At 36.0% G+C, this 20,167-nt stretch overlaps 1 protein-coding gene across 1 annotated transcript in view; it reads right to left on the reverse strand.

The window, feature by feature from the left end:
- The window catches only part of Mid1 (midline 1), a 187,235-nt gene that overhangs the window by 81,263 nt on the left and 85,805 nt on the right, over positions 1 to 20,167 (reverse strand). Inside the window, exon 3 of the mRNA XM_052171431.1 lies at positions 2,098 to 2,193. Coding sequence (XP_052027391.1) covers positions 2,098 to 2,193 — 96 coding nt within the window. The remainder of the gene's footprint in view (positions 1 to 2,097; positions 2,194 to 20,167) is intronic.

Genomic DNA, 20,167 nt, shown 5'->3' on the forward strand with positions numbered 1-20,167 from the left:
TCTGAGAGGCATTATGCATATCTGTCCAGAATCATTTTTTGAGATATTTTTCTTACACTAAATCAATCTTTTAACAAATCGATACATAATAAATAACATACAGATAGATGAGTCTTCTGCTTATGTTTCGAAAATAAATGTACCAGCCTCATGAAATTCAATGGGGAATTACATTTGATCCTATTTTCAAAGACTTTACATTCTAATTGGAAAAGATGGAGCCTTGGAACCAATATGCAAAATACTGTGTAAAAACCCCTTCAAAGATTACTGATAAAATATTTTGGCTTGGAGAAAAGAGACATGATTCTGGTACAGAAAGCAAAACAAATATGTACAAGTGAAGTGGCACTAAACTTGTGCCTACTTTTATGGCAGTCCTAACAAAATGGTGCTTTTGTGGGCCACTGTGAGGGTGATTAAAATCTACAGTATTAGAAACAGCATACAAAATTCAATTCAGAGGACAGGGATGCAGCACCCCTGGATGTAGAAGTCTTTAAACTTCTAGTTCTTTCCAGTTTCATCTGTTGTATATGTTTGGCTTCTATCTCAAAAATAAAAGAATTTCTGGGGAATCAGCATCCCAGACCTCAAGAAGTACTACAGAGCAATCATGATAAAAACTCCATGGTGCTGGTACAGAGACAAGCAAGTAGATCAATGGAATTGAACTGAAAACCCAGAAATGAACCCACACACCTATCTATGGTCACTTGATCTTTGACAAAGGAGCTAAAACCATCTAGTGGAAAACAGCATTTTCAACAAACGGTGCTGGTTCAACTGGAGGCTAGCATGCAGAAGAACGCAAATCCATCCATTCTTATCTCCTTGTACAAAGCTCAAGTCCAAGTGGATCGAGGACCTCCACACAAAACCATATATACTGAAACAAATAGAAGAGAAAGAGGGGAAGACCCTTGAGGACATGGGCACAGGGGAAAAGTTCCTGAACAGAAAACCAATAGCTTATACTCTAAGATCAAGAATTGACAAATGGGACCTCATAAAATCACAAAGCTTCTATAAAGCAAAGGATACTGTCAATAGCACAAAACAGCAACCAACAGATTGAGAAAAATCTTTACCAATCTTACATCTGATAGAAGGCTAATATCCAATACATACAAAGCACGCAAGAAGTTAGACTCCAGAGAACCAAATAACCCTATTAAAAAAATGGTGTACAGAGCTAAAAAAAAAAAAAAAAAATAATTCTCAACTGAGGAATACGGAATGGCTGAGAAGCACCTAAAGTAATGTACAACATCCTTAGTTATCACAGAAATGCAAATCAAAACAACCCTGAGCATGATATAGCTGTCTCCTGAGAGGCTCTGCCAGCGCCTGACAAATACAGAAGTGGATGCTCACAGTCATCCATTGGACAGAGCAGAGTCTCCAATGGAGGAGCTAGAGAAAGGACCCAAGTAGCTGAAGGGGTTTGCAATGCCATAGATGGAACAATAATATGAGACAACCAGTATTCTCAGAGCTCCCAGGGACAAAACCACCAACCAGAGTGCACATGGAGGGACCCATGGCTCCAGCTGCATATGCAGCAGAGGATGGCCTCATTGAACAGCAGTGAGACGAGAGGCCCTTGGTCCTGTGAAGGCTCACTGCCCCAGTGTAGGGGAATGCCAGGACAGGGAAGCAGGAGTGGGTGGGTTAGTGAGCAGGGGGAGGGGAGATGGGATAGGGGGGTTCCAGAGGGGAAAGTAGGAAAGGGCATAACATTTGAAATGTAAATAAAGAAAACATCTAATAAAAATAGTTAACATTAAGAAAGTTTTTCTTTGTAAAATATTTATTTATGTATTATTATTTGAGATTGTGTATATGTGTATGTGAGCATTGTGAGGGTATCTATGGAGGCCAGAAGAGGGTGTCAGATCTCAGGAGCTGGAGTTCCAAGAGATTACAAAACACCTGAGTTGGAAAGTGTTCATAAGAATTGAGTCATCTGTCTAGCCCCAAGAAAAATTTCTCCTTTAAAATATAGAATTGAGTGGATAGAAAAAGTTCAAGCTAGCTCTTTTTATCTGAAATAAATGAAAGTCCGTATCATGGAGGTACGGACTGAATACTCACTTCAACATGTTGACAAGTTTGGATGAGTTTAGCCAAAAGAGTCTCCAGTTCTGTGTTTCTCTTAATAAGATTGGTGAGATTACTCTCCAGGTTTTGCTGTTTAAAAAAAGAAAGAAATGTTATTCTGCATACTTTTCTATTTTAGTATATACAAAGTTATTAATCCTCAGAAAAGTGATAGATTTTTCAGAGGTATTAGTGCTATTAATTCCTTTTCAGGTACTAATAATTTAAACTAGAATTTCAAAAGTCATATTTCAGAGATTCTTCTAGAAATATTAAATTATTATGTTTCTATTCATGCTTACTGTGTTACCTCAATTACATTTAATTAAATATTTAATAAGTTCTGGATAGATTCAGAACTTGGGAGAAAGTAAATCATTGCCTGAGTTAGAAATGATAATGATACATGGCCTAATTTCAGCATTTTGAGATTTACCAACTTATAATTATGATGAAGTTAATCTTCTCAAAGCAAGTTTGAATTGACCAGATATGGTTAAAAATATCGCAACTTAAACTCCATTCATATGGAGTTCTTGTCACACATATGACACATACATATCTCATACATCTCAGTCATAATATAGGTTGTCCTTTGTTCTATGTCTCTTGCTATATGTGCAAAAGTCCTTGAATATTATATTCACATAATTAGGTATCTTAATATGGGAACATTCCTTAAGAACATCAAATTTAAAGTTTCCTGGAATAAATATTTAATCAAATTTTGACGACGATAACCATGTGCTCTGAGTCAGAGTCATTAAAATCTCTCCATTCCTCCTTGTTCCATGTGTTCTCCATTTAAACTGTCAATTCACCTATTATACATATTCACAAATATGTATTATTAAGAGTTTAGTAAATAAATGTCAGAGTCTGGGACAGATGCTAGAGACATAAAAAATAAAAAGCCCCATTTCCCGTTTACTGGAGGAGAGGGGGAGTAGAGATGAAGGATGGGGAAGAGGTGATGGCTACCTAGAGGTATCCACGATGTTGAAATCTTTCAGCTGAGGACAGGAGTGCAGAGATGGAGTTTTTGTTTCATAACCGAGTGAAGTGCTTAGAAGATGAGACACAGGTGGACCCAATCATGGAGGGATGATATGACAAGATCAAGGAGGAATGAATGGAATGAAACACACAGCCAAAACATGGGATAATGGGAGATTTCATGCACAAGATATAAAAGACTAGATTTGAAATGCCATCTAGCATAGAAGACATAGGGATTGCAGTTGTGGCTTAGTGGTAGAGCACTTGCCTAGCAAGGCACTGGACTCAATCAAACCAAAGAAAAACAAAAAACAACAAATCCATTTCACCTTGGAATTTATGAAAAAAATTTAACCTGTTTTCCTAAACTTTTCACATAAAAAGGCATATTGAGAGAGAGAGAATTACTTTCAACTTACGCTTAATGAGTGTGCCAGAAGTAGAGATCTGCTTTTTAATGAATTCAATTAATTAAAATGGCATTTATCTTATTGCTTAAGCTTGGGGATTTTTATTTATTAGTTTGTTTGAAATACAGACTTGCTTTGTAGCCCAGGCAGTCTTCAAACTCCCTCCCCCTAACTTAGCATCTCACAGGCTTTGACTACAAGTGTGAACCAATATACCAAGCTTGCATAGTGATTTTTATAATGAACACATATTTGACTCCAGTTGGTTCTTCATCATGTAACCTTTTCTTGTTAAAATATTTCTGTTTCTTTTCCAAGAATGCAACTCCCCTAATAATTCTGAGAAAGTTAAAACATACTTATTCTTAACCTCTTTTGGGAAAGAAAAGGCCCATATTTCCTGGTATTTACTTAGGATTTCCCAAGTATCCGAGTTTAACTCGTGTCTTGTAATTTTTGTCTGACAGTTCATCTGCTATGAACTTTGTTCTCTGTGCTGTGATTTGGGTATTAATATAGCCTAGCCAGGGGAGGTGCATACTATAAGGTTAGGACTTGTTCTTTTCCCAAAGAGGGTAGCTCTCACAAGACACCTATGTTAAAGTGAGGCACAAATCCTGCTTTGGCTCAGTGCCTCATTTCCTTCCATGTGACTTCCATGTCTGGCTTCAATTCCAGAGAAGGTGTGAGGTGTCCTGTGAGCCAAGTGTGTTCATGAGGAATTTTTGCTTTCAGCTGTGTGAGGCTTGGCTTTTTCCATAAGAAGTGGACACCACTATGAGTGTTCCCTGTATCCTCACTGTTCTTCATCCCCACTTCCTGGGAGCAGTCAAGTTTCTGTCTCCCCTCACCATTCCTCTCATTCAGTCTCAGGACATTGATAATATTCCCCTAATGGTTAAACTTGGTTATATAAACTTGAAGACAGAGAGTAAGTCCAACAGCAGTTCAGATACAACCTAATTGTTTTCTACTACTTGTATTTCTACTATTTGGAGTAAATGAATGGAACACAGAATGACTTTAGAATCAGAGACTCAGTCTTGAGATTAGACATTCTATTACTTAGTGTCTTTGGTTTAGATATGACTATCGTAAGTTAATTTGTCAGCATTTTTTTAGTGTGTTAATTTTAAAGAATCCTTTTAGTTTTCTTCTTGGCTGACCATTCGTGGCAGGAAATTTCTAGGGAAATACATCATCTAACTGTTTGCAGTTCAATTGTCATAAGTATGGCTTTTCTAAATCTAGTCAGCAAGAAAACCAAACAAACATGATCCAACACATTCAGATTTTACAAACATCTGCTTGCTCCCCCGCCTATTATTAAGTAGAACTCATGCATAAAATCTGTTTTTAATCAACTGATACAAAAACTAAAGCCTGTGGTTTAAGCACTTTGACCAACCTAGGTCCTTTGGGGTTATTTGAATTTAAAAAGTAGAAAGTGTTAGTGAGGTTCACAAAGAATTATTGAGGTAGTTAGAAATACAATAAAGGGAAATTCAGCAGGGAGAAAGCTTTTTTTTCTAGTAGTACCAAAGGGGTTGACAACACTTTTGAGAGAACAAGGGCAATGGAATAGTAACAAAATCCAGTTTTCACTATGCCATGCATCTGTAAGCCTCTACTAAAAGGACTTCCCTGGATGTTTTTTTTTCTTGAATTTATCTCTGCCAATATCATCCTGTGTGGTAGTGAGAGCTCTTTAACCTCCTAAGTTTGACTGTGCTTTGTTGGGAGAAGAAAACACTTTTCAATGGAAGAGTCTTGAAACTACAGAACTTGAGAGGTGAAGGCAGTAGTTCAAGGTCATACTTAGCTGCGTGAATCCCTGACTCAAAACAAAACAAAGCAAAACTTACCTATGTAATGCCTACTTCTTTTTGTATATTTAATAGTCTATAGAATACAAAAAATTAGTTTGACTTTTCTGTTGCCACCTTAAAACCACCAATATTTTTTCATGTTCTGGTCCAAGTTTTAGAGAAACCCAAACTATAAATGAACATTTATGATCATGAAGGGGTGTGAGCTACCATTCTGAATGAGCAAATCAGTAGATATATCTTTAGTTCAATTTCTTACACATAGTACGCGGATAATGGTCAACCCATATATCTATGTCATCACCAAGGTCATATAAAAAAGGGAATATAGACAGTAGAAAGCTACAGTTGCAGATTGAAGGAAAAAAATCATTCAGCCTGTTCTTATAGCAATACTGCAATAATAATGCTCCAGGGGCATTATTTACAAGTTTGCTGATGATTTTTTTCTTTTTTGCATGCATCTGTAATCCTCTGTATCAGGTTATTTCTGGACCCAAACTATGGTGTTGGGGAAACCCAAGAGAAACTGATGCCCAGAGAATCAGTTCTCTATCAGAGAATACATGCAATTACTAGAGAAATGTTACAGTTCCCTTATATTCTGTATGGGACCACTCTGAACTTCAGTTTATAAAAACTCCCCTAAGGCCTTATTGGTTTGGAATGTATGGATTCATGGCAATAGCATGCTCATTAACATGTCCTCTTTCCTCTCTTCCTTGTGCTTTGTGGATCATATCCCAGTTCAGACTTGGTCAGAGTCTGCTTCTGGGAAACTGAACTACAACTGTTTCTGTGGACATCCCAATACATTTTTATAGTATTCCTTTTGATGAGGAAGATTGGGTTGATAATTCTGTGCTTTGAAAAGGTATCTGCAAATCGACTCTTTTCCCCTCAAATAATGTCTAGTTTTTCTGTTTTTTTAAAGGTCCCATAGCCTCGAAAGTCCATGTTCGAGAGTGACACTATTAACAAAAATCTAATGTGAGGCACACATCTGAGTCACCTTTTAAAATTCCTAGTAGTTAAGGCTTTAAACCTAAATTTAATGACATTGTTTCAGACTATCACCAATATAGAAGCATTGATGGAATGTTTTATACTATGTTTTCCTTCTATTTGCTAAGTCTTTAGCACATTAACTCACATGTCAGTTACATTTCAAGTGCACCACAGCAACATAAAGTTAGTGATTAATAATAATGGACAGTACAGTACTGCACTTTCAAAAGACATTTGCAGTAAAGAGCCACATAGAACTCATATTGGCTTTACATGGTCTGTGACAATGACTCAGCTCTGTTGTTTCATCATTAACACAGCCACAGACAGAGAACATAAAAATGAGTGAAAAGCACACTATTGTCCTTTAATAAAGCTTCATTTACAAAACAGGCAATAAATGAGATTTCACCTGTAACTCTTGCTTGCCAAAGCTTGGTACAAACTGTACAATGTAAAAAATAAAATAAAATGTCACCATTTTTCTGAGTTATTAGTTTGTGCACACACACACACACACACACACACACACACACACACACACACACATACCTTATCACCCCATTTCAAATACTAATACTTGTTTCCACCCTTTTGTGAAAGAATACAGACTCAGGCACATAGGCCTCAGGAGGAATTCTTTGTAGAAAGGATAGAAATAAGTTCTTTGTTACTTATGGCTGACTAACTTAACTTGACAGAACTCAAAACAATCTGAGGGAAATTCAACATCACTGTAACCTGTATACATTTTACTCTTAAAAACATACTGATTAAGCTCCCAACGCCTAGCATGGACATTCAGATCCCAGCTCTAAGACATCCAAGAAGTCCTTTCCTACTCTGTGGTTCACTTTCCTCATGAACCTGCTAACGTAAAAAACAGGAAGAAATGGATGTGAGCCCACAAGAGAAAACCTGGCACAAAGTATCCTAGGAGTCCTGGGTATACAGAATAAACAACTTTTGTTCAAATTTAGACCTTTATTAGTATTATAAAAGCTTAATTTTGCTTTACTTTCTAATGTAAATGGTTAAGGTTTTGAAGAGTCTTAACTGTTTCTCCTACTCCCCCAACTCTCTCACTCTGTTTCTGCCATCCCATGACAGTGTTGTGTGGTCCCCAGCTTGATCTTCAGGCTGAGCACAGGCACATGTTCTTCCCCATGTCTAGAGTGCTTATATATAGCAGGAAATAATCACTTTTTAAAAGAGAGAGAAACAAAACCATAGTATGCATCAAGTACCTACCATACACTCATCTTTGCTTATTCCTTCCCTATCATACATCTTCAAATAATCACAGGGGAACATTTAGCATGAATAAGTGAATATTCACTGGATATCCTTTATGAAATCTAATGTAGTAACTTAAATCAAAGAAAGTTGCTCCTAGGGTTAATTCATAACCTTTCTTCAGTGAGTTTTTTACAGTACTGGCAATTCTATGAGAGGAAAGAACCTGCTAACAGTCACTGTTGAGAAGGATAAGTGCTATGGTTTGTGTATGGTTTGACTGTTCCATAAGGATCCATTTTCATTTAAAAACGTGGCCTTGAGGGTGGTCCTACTGGAAAGTTGTAGAAAGATACTTTATGGGTAGTACCTTGAGATCACTTGGTAACACACCTTAGAAGGTCATTTTCATGAGATTTCATGTGATCCATTGGTGGTTCTCTCAAGAGGACTGTTATGTAAAAGGCTGAGTCCGAAGTTCCCCCAGTTCACTCCATCTCCTGGCTCAAGATGTGATTTCTTACTCCAGCAAACAATTCCACCATTGCCTTCTACCATTGCTACGAGACCTTCAGTAGAACTCAGCCAACATGGGTACCATGACCTTGAATCTGTAGAACTCTGAACTAAACAAACATTTCCTTCACTCAGAATCAGGGAGTAAAGAAAGGCAGGAAGATTTTAAGTTCATGCCAGACCAGACTACATAGAGAGCTACTGTCTAACAAAATTTCATATATATATATATATATATATGAAAACCAGTAAAGCTTTTATTTTTGTAAAGTGTTAACTGGTACTTGTATTTCATTATAGTTCAAACAAGCTGACCAATACCATAAGGTTTTACTGAGTGTACTAGTACTCCAGGCATTCCAATGCTAGCCTCCAAACACTATCACCAAAGAGGAATACAAACAGTTCAGGATGGTACCTATAAATATGATGATGTAAGTGGTTATTTTGACTCTTATATTAACCAAAAATTTAATACAGGCTAAATTCTGAAAGATAAAGTTACAAAAGGTGTGCAGCATACATTCTTTATGCATAAAGGTGATTTATTTTTTCCTATTATCCTAGTTTTTAATGTATGTATTTATAATTCATTTTCATGGAGTCATAGTTAACCTATTATATGGTACATACTTAGTGAGGTTTATTTGAGTTGATAATTGAACAATCTATGTTGAGACAGCTGATTTTTACACTAATTTGTGTGTAAGGCTTAAGTCATCAATGAGGACATCAACAGAGAATAGTAAATCCAACTTAACAGATGATCTTTGTTCTTCTACCCAATCAAATAACAAGGTAAGCGGACAAATGCTCCTAATTTCAGACTTTGGAGACCTATACCTAAGAGTCAAATTGCTAGGAATTAATGACTTGTCATTGAACTCTACTACTAAAACGTAGGGCTGAAATAAGAGATTTCAGCAATTCCTTTCGGGTTTTCCCAGGCCTTAAAGAATGTTTGTTCTTATTCTGAAGTCAATACTTCATTTAAAGTATAATATTAGGTCTGGATACCTTTCAAGGCAAACACAGATCTGGCTTGTTTCATTCTACAGCATTCCGAGAGACATTCAGCAACTGTGTTCATAGGCCTGACACCTAATACCACCACTCAAATGCCATCAGGATACAGACACATTGAGTGCCACAACCCATATATTTTCTTCTAAGGAACGTTAATCACAATCCTTAATATGAAAACACACTTGTATTAACACATGCCACCTGCATAAAAGCATAAATTCTTTATATGTAACTGAACTCTTAAGATGTTTTAATTACATTGCAAGACTCTGAGGGTATCTTCAGGCACGACTCCCAAAAGACTGCAAATACATGTGATTGGTGTTGGTTTAATTTTTAATGCTTTTTTTTATTAGTTATGATGGTTACTATTTCCAAGTGCCCTGGGAAAGCAGGCTGCCCAGGGAACTTCAAAACCTAATAAAACACAATCTGCATACAAATTCAAGTCTAGTGTTCCATGGACTACAATTTAAGTAATCTTGATATGTGATCTTGTATTTACCTTGTCGGGTTTTATTTGAAATTTCTATATTAACACCACAAAATCAGTTCTATATATTTATAAAGTACATCATCAGGAGTTTAATGTTTATTTTTCTAATCTGGTAGTCAATAATATACAGAGAACAATCTTTAAATACTGTCTTATGGTCTTAAATGTACTTTCAAATTTTAATGGAGGTAAACAAATATCACTGTACAGCTATATTCATTTAGTTATAATTTTAGTAGATTCAATGCTGAGTTATTTCTAGGTATTAGAGATGTGAGTGGCCTTTTTTATTCACTCCTTATTTCTAGTTCCATTTCTCCCTCTATAAGAGGTGAGAAACTGACTAATAAATGCACTTAGGTCTTTTGCCCCAGTTCCAGAAATGGAAAACAGTACCTTGCACAAGCCAGGCAAGTGTTCTACCATCCAAATTCCCAGCCCTACACTTGTCTGTTCCTAGAATCACTACTGATTGAAGTTATTCTAACAAAGAATCTTTGAACATCTCTAACTTAAATATAATGGCTAAAGTTGAAAGCTTTATGCCTGGAGAGAAATGTTAACAAGAATATGACTATAATTTCAGCAGAACACATTAAGAAGCATTTTATAAGATTACACAGCATAGGTTTTTCTGGCATGAATGCTGTAATTTTGCAGTTTTCCTGGTGCTCTCTTTGCCTCAGCACTGCACTGGAGGCAGTAATAACCGATCATGAGAGAAAATTTACTTTGCCAATTAAGAATCATATGGTTCAGAAAATACTGTCTGTATGTCTGTATGTCTCTTCTGTCTGATTGACCATCTGTCTTGTCTGTCTGTTTCATTTGTCTGTCTGCCTGCCTATGTTTCACCTGTCTCTCTGTCTCCTATGTCTGTCTCTGTTTCATCTGTCTGTCTATATGGCCATCTGTCTCTACTTACCTGTTTTATCTGTCTCTCTGTTTCATCTGTCCCTCTGTCTCCTCTGTTTCATCTGTCCTTCTGTCTGTCCATCTGTCTGTCTATATGACCACCTATCTGCCTGCCTTATCTGTCACATCTGTCCTTCTGTCTGTCTGATTGTCCCCTCTGTCTGTCTGACAGTCTGCTAATCGGTTTCATCTATCTATCCATTCATCTTTTTGTCTCCTCTGTTTGTCTATCCATCTGTCCATCCATCTGCCAGTATGTCTGTTTCATCTGTCTGTCTGTCTCTTCTGTCCATCTGTCCATCCATCCACACATATGTCTGTCTGCTTGTATGTCTGTTTCATCTATATGTCTAATCTGTCCTTATGTCTCTCTGCTTGTTTCATCTGTTTGTATGTTGGTCTGTCTGCTCTGTCTCTCTATTTTTCCTTCACACACACACACACACACACACACACACACACACACACACACACTTCAATTCCTTTACAATTGTTGAAGTGAATAGCTTTCATACCATGATTATATACATGTACTTTAAACGAGAGGCTGATTGATGATCTATAGCCACATGCCACAGCTTTTCTCCTGCCTGATGTTCTGTGGCTTACCAGATATGAGATGATATTACATTTTGACATTTTTGCTCTTTGTTTTTTGATACAGTGTGGACTCAAACTTCTGCCTTTACCTCTTGCATATTGAAATTAAAGACATGTACCATCACATACAATGCCTCTTAAAGTAGTTTATTTTTAATTTTAAAAAGTATGTTTTGTTATTTTATAGGTATTTTGGAGGCATGTACATCTGTGTACTATCTTATGCAGTGTCTAAAGATAACAGAAGAGGACATCGGACTCCCTAGAACTGGAGCCACTATGACTGTGAGCCTGCATGTGGGTGCTGGGAATCAAGCCTATATCTTTTGTAAGAACAAAAACAAAGAGTATTCTTAACCTCTGAGCCATCTCTCCAGCCACTAGATATAGTTGCCCCCTCCCCAGCTTATCGTTCATTCACTTTTTATTCATTCATTCACTTTGTATTCTGATTAGAAATATGATTTTTAAATTAAAAATAAGAGTGAAATTTAGGGCATGTGTAAAATATAAGAAATTCATATTTTTGCTCCTATGGAATCTTAATAAAGCATACATGCTCCAATTCTTAAATGTCCTATCTATTGTTAATTTTGATAAACAGTGGCAGAATCTATGAAGAAAAATATATTTGCTATTTAAATATTTTGTGGAAATTGTTCTTTTTTTTGTTTTGTATGAGGAGTTCAAGTACATTTTTTCATTATTTTATACAGAATATCTCTGCTGTTCCAAACTATTTAAAAGATTCAAGATAAAATTCAAACAACATTTTAAGCCCTAACTGTGTTGGGCAGTAGTGGCACACACCTTTAATCCCAGCACTTGGGAGGCAGAGGCAGGTGGATTTCTGAGTTCGAGGCAAGCCTGGTCTACAGAGTGAGTTCCAGGACAGCCAGGGTTACACAGAGAAACCCTGTCTCGAAAAAAACAAAAAACAAAAAACAAAAGGAATATAGGAGTGTGTCTCAAATTCTATTCCGTGAATACACGAAATTCTAAAAGAAAAGAATCTTTTTGTCTCCTTTTTATTAGCTAACATAATAATAGTTATCTCATTTTACATAGAAGTAACTAAATCACTGATAAAATGCAATAATAAATGATTGGAGAAATTGTTTTTTTCATGTATTTTGTTCAGGGCAATGATTAGATCAAGGAAGAGAAAGAAACTTTGCTTTCAAATTCAATCAGGTTAATAAACCAAGTACATGAACATAGATTAGTCAGTTTTTTCTTTATGACTAAGTAAGTTGAGTTGAAAGGGTGCAAAAATTTGCAATCATTTAATTGCTGTGTAGGTTGATGCTGTTTCTCTCAGCCTTTTTCTCCCTCAGTCATAAAATAGACCCTTAAGTAGGAGGGGGGACTTAGAGCACTGTACAATTAAAGTCAATAAAATACCCTGATATTGATGGATGTTGTTTGTATATGTCATTTCAAGCTTTACCTCCTCTATCATTCAGGGATTGACTAATGGTTATCTTATCTCTTTTCTTCCATTTATAAGTAGATGATGACATTGTCAGATCCTCATTAATAAGCACATTTTAGCCTATCTACCTTAAACAGCATTTTAATTGACACCACAAAATATTTATCAGTCCTGAATCTTGAAATAATCTGATAGCTGGAGATATATGCTAATATTTTTTTTTGTTATTCAGATACTGTACGATGACAAAATAACTTCTTTAAGACAGTACATTACATCTAGTATTTCATGTTGGTTCCGATGGATATTGTGAGTATATTTCAAGATGAAATAGCCAAATAACCTTTGGTCTTATAACTTTGCATAGGTAACTAGGACTTATTTTGTTTACATAGTAATGTTTACCTTTCCAAGTTTTAGGTTTTATAGGACTTGCCGTTTCTGGACCAGATGCTGAAAATGACTATTAAAATTCAGGATGTGATCAGCTTTGCACTTAAATTTGTAGCACTATCAGGAAGAGTTCATACTAGTTGCAACTTTCACACACTCTCACTGATGATAAAAAAAATAAAAGTATTTAATGCCAAAAGGGGTGACAGACTTGCCTCAAAAATAAATTAAAATTCCATTGTATTCAATGTGTGTCTAGTCTGTTGGAATTTATGAAAATCAATGTTGTATGACAGAATTCTCCTATTGGGACATTTCACAAAATAAAATAATATGAAAGTATCCAATAGTTTTCCATCTCTCAATAACTTTCCAAGGCAGACACTTGCCTGGGGTTCAGAAAGTGTGAGTCTCAAATTACTTTAATAATCGTTTCCTTTGTTTTTAGTTCCCACCTTTACTCAGCCCCTTCCTTCAGGCTTTAGTGGCACTAATGCTACATTTATCATAATGTCCATAGTTTGAAGTGAAAGTAGTGTGGGTGCATTAGAAGTAAGCATGATGATGTCCATATACTAGGTGAAGCGTTTCTTCTTGAACTTAGATACCCTTTTCTGTGGACTTAGGAAACATGACAATTGTTTTACACCTCCTTTTCAAACAGAGAATCAGAAAAAACTGGTCTGGGAAGAGGTTCAGAAGTTCCTCCTGACATTATAAATGCAGCCAGTGTTGAAAACCACTGCTTACAAGGAAGTCATAAGGTTCGTTATATAATGAACAAAAATGAATGATTAGTGCAATTAATTAATTTTATGTTTTATTAGTTATTCAAACTAAAATAATGGTTTACCATGTTGATAGCAGGTATACAAATAAAATTACAGAAATCTGCATATAGAAATGTGAATTTATCACAGAAAATCTTAGGAAATGTTTCTAAAACAGTGGCTAGCTGAGAAACATGTTGTTGCTGCTATGAAATTTAGGAAACGATTTGTTGAATCATTTCAGAATTCCTAATACTTAAACTCAACTTCTTTTCATATTTTATAGAAACATTTCTATCATCAATTTGGTATGTTGTCTTCAGTAGTGATTAATGAGAAATGCAACAAAATTATACTATAGGTATTTATAATTCAACAATATTCTTAATATAGTAAGCTGAAGATTTATGAGACTAATTTCAACCTCTAGTAGCAAAAGAAGTGGCCCACTACCCTATTCAATATTTTTTCAAAGCCTAACTCTGGTAATATGACTACCCTAAACATAAAACGTCTGGTAGCCTAAAACATAAAATGCAAATATTTTCAGTGATTGAAACTGAAGTGATAACATAGTACTATTTCTTTGATTAATGACTACTTTCCTGCGGGGGAAAATTCTTGAAAGTTAATTATTTAACTTGCAGTACTTTACCAAAAAAAATTACTCAACTCTTTTCCCAATAGAGTTCATTTATGTATATATAACCGAAGACAATATAAGGGTCATTGTACTTCAAAAGGGAGCGATCTCCCATTTCCCTGGAATACATTTTCACTTACCTACATAATGTTTTGCTAATGAGGCAAAGTCAAGGAATAAATGTTGCTTTTTAAAAGTACCATTGACTGTTAAGCCACTAGGAAGAAACTGTTCAGTACACAGAGAACTGGAAGAAACTTGCCAATTATAACAGTTACAAATCACTACAGACTCCAGAAGGGAAGCCTGGAGATGTTAGGGGTTCCATTGGTCAACAGCAGCAGTCCTGGGGTGCAGATGAGAAAGAGATTGCTGGACTCTACTCCAGACCTTCTGGCTACAACTTTGGAATCCTGATAGGTATCCAACTATGAGATCCATTTATCAACAATATCCCAACATCCTTCCGCTTGATGGGATCAAGTTTTTCTCAGCTTTTCCTAAAGGAAATGAGAGAGTGGAGAAGCTAAGAGGTGACTAAGGCATTTCCTTGCTGCATCTGTCCACCCTGCTTCTCTCATTACACCTTGGAGAAAGGTAATATTTGTGAAGGCCATGGGTCCCCGTCATGTTTTAATACAACTGTTAACATAATCTTAGGCTAGAGGATCCCGAGACAACCGACAAATCAGATCTAGCCATTTGCCCCATGGACACAATACAGAGGACTGGTGGCATTCCATAAATCATTATTTTTCTCTAATGTGTTTTATTTTAGTAAGTGACCACTTACAGTGAGATTTTCAAGTACACAATTACTAAAGTTAAAAGTATACTTAGGTGGTGTACCATTTTCACAAGTATGCTTTCTGTAGAACATGTTCTCCCACTTCCTATTATGATAAAATGGTGAGATCATATATTCACTTGTCCTTCCTGAAATATTCTTTTATACAGTGTCAACTCTGCTCTTTTTCTACATACTCACATGCTGATCTCAACATAGACTTAAATGATGATCTCTGCCTCTGAGCTTTACACTATTAGGCCTGATGATGCCTATTTACTTTAAATTTGGCTTTCAAAACTACATTCTCTTTCCCTATGGAAAATCTAACCACCTTCTAGCTTTACAAAAGAAATCATCCTGTGATTGTAAATCCCAGCATGATTTACAGTGTTACCTTTCCTTAATGCCTGTGTCCACCCATTGCCTCAAGTCTGCTGGATTCTTTGATTAAGACAGCATATCTCTAGTTCAGTGGTTAAGCTTATGTGTTGCTCTTCCAGAGTACTGGGGTTCAATTCTTAACACCTACATGATAGCTCACAAATGTCTGTAAATCTAGTTTCAGGGATTCTGGCACCTTCACACAGACAGACATTCAGGCAAAACATCAATGTGCATAAAACTAAATATTTGGTTTAAAAAAAGACAGCAACTCTCTATGTAGTCCATGCTGACTGGCTTTAAGCTTACAGTCTTCTCTCTTGTTTCTTAAGTGCTGAGATTATAGGAGTGGTGACTCCTGGATCAGTCTTTTCTTTCTTCCTAAGGTTATTATTCTAAACATCTTTTATGAAATTCTGGCTTCATTGCTTTTATCTTTGAGTAGTCAAACTGTATAGCTTAGAGTTATCAAAGTAAATTTCTAAGTAAGCTAATACTGCCTTAAAACTCAAAACTTTATTCATTCTTGATAGATCAAATTATGTTTTGAACTGGTATGTGAAATCCTCAATACTATAATAGGTTTAGAGTTTCTCCAATCTAGCCAGCTATAATTGGAAGCACAGTACAAAATGAACATTCAACTTTTGTGAAACTGGATTCTTTAATTGGCTAGTAACTCTGGCCATTGTACATTTGGGGCCTTCAGTTGTGTTTTTCCATCAATCTAGTTTTTTTTCCTGTTCTTGTACAGTATCTTAGTGACTAGCAGAGGGATAACTATTTAAATAGAGGTTTGCTTGATAAAAGAGTACACAAATAGCAATGCAACTGAGGATTTCCTGTCTATAACTGAAGACACACGAAGCCAAATGTTAATTCTACTGCAAAATTGGATACAATTAAGTCACATGGTTCTGAATACATCATACATATTTGAGACATCAAGCCCCAGTTCACTGTACTATAAAAACACTGATTAAATTAGTTTCAGAAAATTGTTCTGCAGCCAAGGAGCTATCTGCTGCACAATGGACCATGCAATAAATCTTAGACTATACATGCTGACAGGTGTGAGATGATTTATTGAATCATGAGACAAGGGATTGTGGACAATTACTAAGAAACATACACTCTTTTCAATGCAACATTATTTTACTTAACACAGGCAATTGAGATGGAAACTGCTATTATAATAATAGCCATCGTTTCTCAAACATCTCTAATTCTACATATTAAAGATGATCCAGGAATGAAATCATTAGATGGTGCTATTGGCACTACATCAGACAGATGACTTAATAATGATCCATCTCCCTGCAGCAACACTCATCCCTGTTAATAATCAAAGAATGTATACTACCCATGACCTCCAAACATTGCTTTAATCATGGTAGCACTAGGAGTTACAATATCTGTTCTGATTTTTCTTTGCAATGTGATTCTATTTACCTAATGATCAGTAACAGAATTAAACTTTCATTATAAGTTGTTCATTTTATTCCATTTTTATCATAAACAATTTTTCAATTAATGGTCATCCTTTCCATGAACTTTGAGGTTTTCATCAACATACATACAGTTTTAGAAGTATAATTGCCAAATCAAATTTTTGAAGCTAAATAGATAATGGTGGTGGTGATAGAACATAATATCAATATTGAATAAGCATTATTGATGCTACGATTGTCTTCTCTATTTGACAAAAGTGTAAAAGGTAAGAGCTTAACTTCAAAACAACAAGTTATTATAACAGATATGTAAAGACATGGAATGGATTTTCAAAATCAGCTACTTCTGAACTCAAAACAGCCACCAACAGCAAAACAACCAATTAATCAAAAAACAAAAATCCAAATTACTCATTTACATTTCCTTCATGGTTAAATTTTATTATAATGATCACTTAGCTGCATGCAAATGACAACTATTTGAAGCTACCTATGCTTGCCCGAACAGGCAAGCAATCACCTTTTAAGTTTGGTTTAATGAAAAATGGCATCCGATGCTCAAGTTACAAAGATAACCCAACATACCTTGGGAGCAGCTGATATAATTATGTTGTGATATGTATGTAGAATGAGTATTTCAATAAAAAAGTCAGGTTTTACTTTGTAATTTGAGTCTGGCCTATGAAACACAGTCATTTCCAGGCCAGTGAAGGGTATATAATAGTCCTCATCACAAATAAATTAAAAGATATTAGGAAATCTGATACTCTTGCTCTTGCTCACTAAACCCCAAGGAATATCCTACTCTAACACAAACTCTTTGTTCAGGAAAAAGAGTCACTTAGGAGCCTGCTGTAGACACAGTAGATCAAAGAAATTTGATTCTGGTTAGAGTTAGCATTGTACTAGAAAGTTGAAAAGATAATAGTGTATGTTAGTTCCCAGCTCCTCTAGCAAGGAGGCAAATGTTCTACTACTGAGCTGCACCCCTACCACACTGTTTGCATCCATCTTAAAAATCATTTTAGTTCCTGAGAATAGAGATCAAGTTAGGACTGTTTATTTGACTGAACAGCACCAGTAAGTAACATGATTACTATCCTGTTTTATAGAAAACAGGGCCTCAGTTCATTACTATATATGAGTGGTTTGCTAAATGAGACTAGTTGGTTTTTGGGAGGCTTCAAGATCTAGGGAATCCTCAACTTCTTAGCAGTTCTTAACATTAGTCCAATGATATTATTATTATTATTATTATTATTATTTATTATTGTAAAGACTCATTCTTGGTATAAAGCCCAAGGTGATTTTAAACGTCCACTGTAGACAAGGCTGTCCTTAATTTGTGGTAAAAAGAACTGTGCCACCACACTTTGGATATGGCTTATGGTGGGTGGGTGGTTGTATCCCATGGCCACAATTTTCATGTTCATGTCTTAAAATTGTATTCCCATTATGAGGCATAAAAGAGGAAGAAATATAATATGGTTATGGTGTTCAAAGGTTAAACCTGGAGGATGATAATGATTAGAAAATGTCACCATGGGGAACCCTCAGAGTTGTAGATTGATGGCATTATAAAGTGATGGGAGAGACCAGAACATACATGCACATTTACTATCGCTTTCCACATGATATACCAGTATACTTCCAGAACACCATTACCAGATACAGTCTTTCAAAATCATGTGGCAACTTAATCCCAAATCCTGAATGTGAATTTATAGATTACAGGAAGTTCTCCGATTATGGAGAGAAAATGCTGCTTCCTAAAGAATCGGAAGCATGCCCAGTGGTATTTATAATTTTTTGATGTTTCTAAAAAGTTTCACGTATTTATATTATGACATTCTATAGAATGAAAACAATGAATGAATTTACCCACCTCTGTCTCAAATACTAACACTTTTTTGGATACCAGCTAAGAAGCTGTTTCTCTTCTTCTCTTACCTGGAATGTGCTGTTGTGTCAACATGGAAGTTAGAAGAAAATGCCAAGTTCAGTTATGGATAATAGGTTTTCGCAAGTGTTTCACAGCAGGCAAATACAACTTCACAGTGTCTGAAAAGTATCTAACTTTAAAATTTGCAGCTAAAGAAAATCATCTTCACTGTACTCTGATTGCAGATTTTCTTTATGTTTATTTTTATCTTTATTTTCTATAATCTTTGTTTACATTCCAAATGATTTTCCTTTTCCTGGTTTCCCCCTCCCCATAAGTCCCATAAACCCTCTTCCCTCTGCCCATTCCCCAATCACCCCCCTCCCACTTATCTGTCCTGGCAATCCCCTACAATGCTGCATGAAGCCTTTCCAGGCCCAGGGCCCTCTCCTTCTCTCTTCTTAGGAAACATTTGATATATGAGATGAGTCTTGGGTACTCAGAGATTCGGGGCTAATACCCACTTATCAGTGACTGCATTCCATGTGTGTTCTTTTGTGACTGAGTTACCTCACTAAGGATGATATTTTCCAGATCCAACCATTTGCCTAAAAATTTCATGAATTCATTGTTTTTAATTGCTGAGTAGTATTCCATTGTGTAAATATACAACATTTTCTGTATCCACTCCTCCACTGAGGGACATCTGGGTTATTTCCAGCTTCTGGCTATTATAAATAAAGCTGCTATGAACATAGTAGAGTGTGTGTCCTTATTGCATGCCAGGGAATCCTCTGGGTATATGCCCAGGAGAGGTATAGCAGGGTCCTCTGGAAGTGTCATGTCCAGTTTTCTGAGGAACTGCCACACTGATTTCCATAGTGGTTATACCATCTTGGAATCCTACCAGCAGTGGAGGAGTGTTCCTCTTTCTCCACATCCTTGCCAACACCTGCTATCTCCTGAGTTTTTAACCTTAGCCATTCTGACTGGTGTGAGGTGAAATGTCAGGGTTGTTTTGATTTGCATTTCCCTAATGATTAATGATGTTGAACTTTTCTTAAGGTGCTTCTCAGCCATCCAAAGTTCATTGGGTGAAAATTCTTTGTTTAGCTCTGTACCCCATGTTTTAATAGGGTTATTTGGTTTTCTGGGGTCTAACTTCTTGAGTTCTTTGTATATATTGGATATTAGCCCTCTGTTGGATTTAGGGTTGGTGAAGATCCTTTCCCAATCTGTTGGTTGCCCTTTAATCCTTTTCACAGTGTCCTTTATCTTACAGAA

This window comes from Apodemus sylvaticus, chromosome X, assembly GCF_947179515.1.
Source record: "Apodemus sylvaticus chromosome X, mApoSyl1.1, whole genome shotgun sequence".
Lineage (NCBI taxonomy): Eukaryota > Metazoa > Chordata > Mammalia > Rodentia > Muridae > Apodemus > Apodemus sylvaticus.